General features: G+C 47.7%; 1 protein-coding gene across 3 annotated transcripts in view; it reads right to left on the bottom strand.

Annotated features, from left to right (window-relative positions):
* POLR3A (RNA polymerase III subunit A) overlaps nucleotides 1–4571 on the bottom strand; it is a 59676-nt gene extending 55105 nt beyond the window's left edge. For 2 of the 3 annotated variants that reach the window (XM_032141189.2, XM_032141194.2), the window contains exons 1-3: nucleotides 4414–4571; nucleotides 525–660; nucleotides 52–189 (exon numbers count right to left, since the gene is read on the bottom strand). In XM_032141189.2, the coding sequence (XP_031997080.1) occupies nucleotides 52–189; nucleotides 525–660; nucleotides 4414–4457 (318 nt within the window). In that variant the 5' untranslated portion in view covers nucleotides 4458–4571. Of the gene's footprint in view, nucleotides 1–51; nucleotides 190–524; nucleotides 661–2937; nucleotides 3020–4413 lie in introns of all 3 variants that reach the window. The other variant, XM_058436422.1, reaches the window with a different exon arrangement.
* Nucleotides 4572–7906: the final 3335 nt, after the last annotated feature.

A 7906-nucleotide genomic window follows, 5' to 3' on the forward strand; every position in this document is an offset into this window, starting at 1 on the left:
GACCAATCACTCCAGAATTTATGTCTTGGAAATCAGCACCTGTGTGCTTACCTGTAAGATGCCTATGACCGCTCTGAAGTACCCTACATGAAAACACGGCAATTCCAGGTCGATATACCCATAGTGGCCTAGACAGTCAGCCAAGTTTTTCCCACAGGTTTCACATGGACGATCCTTCTCACTCGTACCCTTTGAAAAAAAGCACACCCAATGATCAACACAGACTGCTGGACGGGAAAGAGTGCCCAGCCATCATGCCTGGCCAGGTGACACAGAATCATTTCTTTTGCTTTTTAAATTTCCTTTCTGAGATCACTTCCCACTGTTTTTCTTTCTTTTCTAATTTTCATGACTCAGAATCAGAATCAGGTTGCTGACTAAAGGCCGGAGTTCTTGACCTAGTCTGGTATGTGCAGGGGGAGTTGAGGAGATGGAAGGAAGCCCCTGCTCCTTTCAATCTGGTAAGTCACCAGTTTTATCAGCAGGGCAAGACACAGGTACCGAGAGGGGTCAGGGGGCCTTACCATCCTATGGTCGAGCACCCCATATAGCAAGGGGGCATGTTGGTTGTCCTGGCTGTACAGGTTCTTACTCACAACTTGGATGTGCGCCTGCTGGCGCATCTCCTCGGGTGACTTCATTCCAAAACAGATGTGGCTTCTGGAACGGGAAGAAAAAGGTGAAAATTACAGCAAAATCTGTGACCAAAAATGTCTATTACATACATAGCCCACCATAACCAACCTATCCTTCCAACTATCTCCACTGGCTTTTCCTACCAGTATTAAATATATTTAACCCTCTCTCATTTTTCCTTCACAAACATCCCTTCATCTTACTGGAATCCAGTTTCTACTCTCACCATCAAAGGAACAGTGCTCACCAAGGCCACCTAGACAACCTGCCTGCTGCTGAATCCAATAAGAACTTCCTCATTTTACCTCTGCAGCACTGGCAGCACCCTGCCCAATCTTGAAGTGCTTTTCTCTTGGCTTTGTGACACCATACACTCTGAGTTTTCTTCTTCCCTTCTCTGGCTGCTCCATGTACAGTCTCTTTTGAGGTCTTTTCTTCTACTGCTATCCCTTAAATATCGGTGTACTGTACCACCTAGCATTACAACCTTCACCCTCTTATCATCCTACGCATTCTCCTGAGTGATCATGCCACTCACATACATGTTGATATCTATCAAATCTATCTCTATAGGCCAGCTACTGCTACCCAACTGCACGTCTGCATAGACACCTCCTCCTGGACAGTTCCACCTAGATATCTCATAGGCACTTCAAATCCCACACATTGAAAACAGACCCCAATACTTTTTCTCCCATGTCTGTCCCTTCATTCATTCTTCCAACAAATTGGCTATTTCCTATGTGCCAGGCACCATCCTACAGGCTGAGGATACAGATTAGCTAAGACAGACCAGGTCTTTGCCAACACAGAGCTCACAGGTCAGGGTGGGAAAGACAGACCACAAACAAACAAATATACAAATGCGAACAGATGCAGAAGTGATGTAAGCAGCAGAGTCTGAGGAATTACTTTATGTTGCATGGTCAGAAAGCCTCGCTGTAAAAGTGACAATCAGAAGGCAGAGCATCTGAAGTAGAGAGAATGACTAGGGCCAGGGTCCTGGGACTGGCACAAGCTTGGCATTTTCAAGGAACCAAATGAAATCAGTATATACTGGAGCATAGAAAGCTAATGGTACAAGATGAAGTCAGTGAAGCATGCAGGAGCTAAAGCACGAGGGCTTGAGAACTTTGGTAGGGAATTTATTTAAATAACGTAAATGTGGCCGGGTGTGGTGGCTCATGCCTGTAATCCCAGCACTTTGGGAGGCTGAGGTGGGTGGATCATGAGGTCAGGAGATTGATACCATCCTGGCTAACATGGTGAAACCCCGTCTCTACTAACAATACAAAAAATTTGCTGGGCGTGATGGCACACACAATGGAAAGCTGCTAGAGGAATTTTTTTTTTTTCTTCCTGAGACAGAGTCTTGCTCTGTCACCCAGGCTGGAGTGCAGTGGTGTGATCTCAGCTCACTGCAACCTCTGCCTGATGGGTTCAAGTGATTCTCCTGCCTCAGCCTCCCAAGTAGCTGGGGTTACAGTCATGTGCCACTTCACCCAGCTAATTTTTGTATTTTTAGTAGAGATGAAGTTTTACCATACTGGCCAGTCTGGTCTTGAACTTCTGACCTCATGATCTGCCTGCCATGGCCTCCCAAAGTGCTGGGATTACAGACGTGAGCCACCACTCCTGGCCTCTGCTAGAGGATTTTAATTGACAATACCCCTAATCTGCACTTTGACATAAGCACTTGATCTGTTTTGTGAGAATGTATTTTATCTGACTGGGTGCAGGTGTACAGGTGGGTGTGAAGGGCCAGTGTCAATGTGGAGCTACCATATGGGAGGATGCTGCATTCACCTATGTAAGACACCTGTTCTAGTGAATGGCAACCATCCACACAGCTGCCCAAGCAAGGCATTCTGTATATCCGTCTCAAGGTCTCTCGACCTCTAATTTTTTCCACCATGAATCAAGAGATTTTCCAGAAGGAGAACTCTTTTTTTTTTTTTTTTTCTGAGGCAGAGTCTCGCTCTGTCGCCCAGGCTGGAGTGCAGTGGCGCCATCTCGGCTCACTGCAAGCTCCGCCTCCCGGGTTCAGGCCATTCTCCTGCCTCAGCCTCCCGAGTAGCTGGGACTACAGGCGCCTGCCACCACGCCTGGCTAATTTTTTGTATTTCTAGTACAGACAGGGTTTCACCGTGTTAGCCAGGATGGTCTCGATCTTCTGACCTCGTGATCCGCCTGCCTCGGCCTCCCAAAGTGCTAGGATTACGGGCGTGAGCCACCGCGCCCGGCAAAGGAGAACTCTTATCAAGATACTCTCCTGTTGAAAATCCTTCAAAGGTTCCTCACTGCCTGCAAGATGACTTCTTAACACAGCTTCAAGCCTTCTGCTTCCTTCTCATCACCTGTGCTCTCTCCCTCCGGTCTGCTCCTTGAAGAAAACAGTTTGGTCTGCTTTCTTTTTCCTGGACCCATTATGTGCTCTCAAAACCCCCTGGACCTACCCTTGTCATTGCACTTGTCGTACCCAGTGTTGACTTGTGTACCTTCTCCAACTAGATTAGGCAGCAAAAGTTTTATTCAGACCGTATCTTTAACGTCCAACACTGGGAATAACGCGCAGTATCCTCCTCAGTGTCTGCGGTAAGAATGATGAATTCAGCCAGGCGCGGTGGCTCAAGCCTGTAATCCCAGCACTTTGGGAGGCCGAGGCGGGCGGATCACGAGGTCAGGAGATCGAGACCATCCTGGCTAACACGGTGAAACCCCGTCTCTACTAAAAATACAAAAAATTAGCCGGGCGTGTTGGCGGGCGCCTGTAGTCCCAGCTACTGGGGAGGCTGAGGCAGGAGAATGGCGTGAACCTGGGAGGCGGAGCTTGCAGTGAGCCGAGATCGCGCCACTGCACTCCAGCCTGGGGGACAGAGCGAGACTCCGTCTCAAAAAAAAAAAAAAAAAAAAGAATGATGAATTCACTTTTTTTTTTTTTTGAGACATTGTCTCACTCTGTCACTCAGGCTGGAGTGCAGGAGGTTGCCCACTGCAACCTCTGCCTCCCAGGCTCAAGTGATTTTCCGGCCTCAGCCTCCCGAGTAGCTGGGACCACAAGGGCGCGCCACCACGACGGCTAATTTTTGTATTTTTGATAGAGACGGGGTTTCGCCACGTTGCCCAGGCTAGTCTCAAACTCCTGAGCTCAGGAGATTCACCCACTTCGGCCTCCCAAAGTGCTGGGATTACAGGAGTAAGCCACGGCGCCCGGCTGGATTCACTTTCTTACTGAGAACTCTAAGGAGCCACCGCCTAATAACGTATTTCTGAAGGCAAAAGCCTGGAATATAGCAGCTTTGTTTCTGACACTGCCATCCGTCGGCCTGTGGTACAGCTTTCTAGTGGGCAACCCCATCCTTTTAGTAAGCAACTACTGCCTCCGTTTCAGACGCTCTGCGGCTGACAGAATTAGAGACAGTCCCCGCCCCAGATTGCTCCCCTCGCTGCAGCAGGGGATAGTTCGCTGAAGAACAGGGATCATCGTATGACTTCAGGAGAACGCGAGCTTTGGCCCAGGGTGCACAAATCATTAAGGCTCAGGCCACTCCGACTTCTCCGCCCAAGTCCAGGGACCTCTCGAGGTGCCGAAATCCCCTCAGCCTGGCCAATGCTCTTTGACCAACGCTGGTACTTCTGGGCGCTGGTCACACCTATGGACTACTGGCCCTCCCCTTCCCATTGCACCCCATCTCCGACCCTCCAAGACCCGGGACCGCTAACCTCGGACCCCTTGCCCTATTTCTCAGCCCTTTGGCCACTCTTTCTCCGTCTTACATTTTCTTGGCCACATCCGTCTCCCGGAACTGCTCCTTCACCATGATGACCGCTGCCAGGACGCCTCCTTGGCACTCGGGAGGCCAGATTAGAGAAACGATGCCTCCGGCACCTCCTGAGGCTGCTTCTGGACTCGCCGCTAACACATCTGCAGCATCTTCTCGGCCACCGTAGAGTGTCTCACGTGTCCGCTTCCTCTTCCGCTACTCGCCCGCACGTCTGTCTGTCAAGAGAGACTTCCGGCACGCCGTTTTTTTTTTTTGTTTTTTGTTTTTTGTTTTTTTTTTTGCCCTTTCCCCGCACCGTCTCCTGGTGGCGCTTCCTGGAAGCCTCACCGAGGCCTGGGCTGTATTTTAAAAATCCCATTTCTGGTCAATTTCTCCAGGTAATCAGACACCTGCAGAGAAATTGCAAATAACTCTTTGCCTCAAGACTTTTAGACAAGCAGAGGGCCAAAACTTGCATAAAATGGAAAATCATCATCATTAACATCAGTACCATCTAAATTAAGAGCTTCTAATTGTTTTAAGGGAAGGTGGAAGCTAAAATGAACCGGCCCATCCAACAGAGGGCACTATCTGTGGAGGACCAACAAAGGAAAACAGAGAGGAAAATATGGGCGCACATGTGCCTCCATTTCATGAAGTTATTTGGAGGGAGGGGGGAAGAATTAAACTTATATTCTTGATTACAAAAACAGTTAAAAATCTGTTAGAGTGAAAACAGCCATGGTGATCTACAGAAGAAAAGGGAGAATGGAAAGTAAAGATCATTCATGTCTTGAAATAAGTTGTCTACAGTCTGTGACAACTTGTGGGAGGAGATCCTAGTGTGATATATTAGTGCATGAGCCTAGCAAGGAACTCACATCACCACAGGGCTCAGCGCTATAGAATCTAGAACTAGGCCGGGCGCGGTGGCTCACACCTGTAATCCCAGCACTTTGGGAGGCCAAGGAGGGTGGATCACGAGGTCAGGTGATCGAGACCATCCTGACTAACACAGTGAAACCCCATCTCTACTAAAAATACAGAAAAATTAGCCGGGCGTGATGGCGGGCGCCTGTAGTCCCAGCTACTCGGGAGGCTGAGGCAGGAGAATGGCGTGAACCCGGGAGGCGGAGCTTGCAGTGAGCCGAGATCGCGCCACTGCACTCCAGCCTGGGTGACAGAGGGAGACTCCGTCTCAAAAAATAAATAAATAAATAAAAAGAACCTAGAACTAAGTCCTCATTATTTGTGAGAAACTCAAAACAGAAGTTAACGAAAGTGTTTAACAACTTTCAATTTTTAAGAAGGGACGCTATCTCATTTTCAGACGCCATGGATCCTCACTAGCAAAACACAATGTCACAATGTCTCACTAGCAAAAAACAAGGCATATCGGGTTTTCCTAAACTCATTTCGGTACTCCACTTAATCATGGAATAATGTTGACTACATATATATATATATATCTTTTTTTTTTTTTGAGATGGAGTCTTGCTCTGTCGCCTAGACTGGACTGCAGTGGCGAAATCTCGGCTCACTGCAACCTCTGCCTCCCGGGTTCAAACGATTCTCCTGGCTCAGCCTACCGAGTACCTGGGACTACAAGCGCCTGCCACCATGCCCAGCTAATTTTTGTATTTTTAGTAGAGACGGGGTTTTACTATGTTGGCCAGGCTGGTCTCGAATCCCTGACCTCGTGATCCGCCTGCCTCAGTCTCCCAAAGTGCTAGGATTACAGGTGTGAGCCACCACACCCAGCTCTAATGTTGACAATATTATACCAACAAGGTTTGGATCATGTGTGACTTATCTAGAGGTTAAAAGCAAAAGTTATGAAATCACAGTGCCATCATGGGAGTCTAGCTTTCACCATTTAAAGTTGTGTAGGCGGCCAGGCGTGGTGGCTCACGCCTGTAATCCTAGCACTTTGGGAGGCCGAGGTGGGCGGATCACCTGAGGTCAGGAGTTCGAGACCAGCCTGGTCAACATGGTGAAACAGACTCTCTACTAAAAATACAAAAATTAGCCGCGTGTGGTGGTTTGCGCCTGTAATCCCAGGTACTTGGGAGGCTGAGGCAGGAGAATCGCTTGAACCTGGGAGGTGGAGGTTGCAGTGAGCCGAGACCACACCATTGCACTGCAGCCTGGGCGACAAGAGTGAAACTCCATCTAAAAAGAAAAAAAATAAAAAATAAATAAAAACTAAAGTTGTGTAGGCCCGGCGCGGTGGCTCACGTCTGTAATCTCAGCACTTTGGGAGGCCAAGGCGGGCAGATCATGAGGTCAGGAATTTGAGACCAGCCTGACCAATATGGTGAAACTCTGTCTCTACTAAAAAATACAAAAGTTAGCCTGGTGTGGTGGCGTATTCCTGTAATCCAGCTACTCAGGAGGCTAAGGCAGGAGAATCGCTTAAATCAGGGAGGCAGAGGTTGCAGTGAGCCAAGCCTGGACGAAAAAACTTTGCCTCAAAAAAAAAAAAAAAAAAAAAAAAAAAAAATTATATATATATATATATATATATATATATGATATATTTAATCTTATCGTGTGTTAGTTTCCCCATTTATAACATGCGTGAGTAATATGTATCCCATTTCTTAGAGTCACTGGGAAGGTTAAACAGCAAAATGAAGGTAAAAGTAATTAGAAGGTAACAGGCACATTACAATCACTCAATAAATATTCTTCTGCCTCAGCCTCCCGAGTAGCTGGGACTACAGGTGCGCACCACCATGCCCAGCTAATTTTTGTATTTTTAGTAAAGACGGGGTTTCACCATATTGGCCAGGCTGGTCTTGAACTCCTGACCTCGTGATCCGCCTGCCTCGGCCTTCCAGAGTGCTGGGATTACAGGCATGAGCCACCGTGCCCAGCCTGCTGACTATTTTCTTAAGAATAAGGATAGTTGGTCACCTCAGGAGGCTGAGGCAGAAGAATCGCTTGAACTTGGGAGGCAGATGTTGCAGTGACCTGAGATCCTGCCACTGCACTCCATGAGTCTCAAAAAAAAAAAAAAAAAAAAAAAAAAAAAAAAGAAAATATTGGTGGGATGGTGGGGATGCCTATAATCCAGATTTGTGCTGGCGCAGGCCTGTAATTTTAGTTACTCTGGAAGCTGAGGCAGGAGAATCGCTTGAGTCCGGGAGGTGGAGGTTGCAGTGAGCCGTGATCAAGCCATTGCACTCCAGCCTGGGTGACAAGAGCTAGACTCGGTCTCAGGAAAAAAAAAAAAAGAAAATAGGAAAGCTGCCTGCAAAGCCTGCACCTTGGACACCTCGTCTGCACTAACATTTGGGAAATTCTTCTTATTGTTTCTCCGGAACATATATATTTACATTCTTTACATGTCTGTTTCACGTTAAAGAAAATATTTCTGGAGCAATCAAATTTTTTTTCCATTTTTTTTTTTTTGAGACGGAGTTTCGCTCTTATTGCCCAGGCTGGAGTGCAATGGTGCGATCTTGGCCCACTGCAACCTCTGCCTCCCGGGTTCAAGCCAT

This window comes from Hylobates moloch, unplaced genomic scaffold (genome assembly GCF_009828535.3).
Source record: "Hylobates moloch isolate HMO894 unplaced genomic scaffold, HMol_V3 SCAFFOLD_3, whole genome shotgun sequence".
NCBI lineage: Eukaryota > Metazoa > Chordata > Mammalia > Primates > Hylobatidae > Hylobates > Hylobates moloch.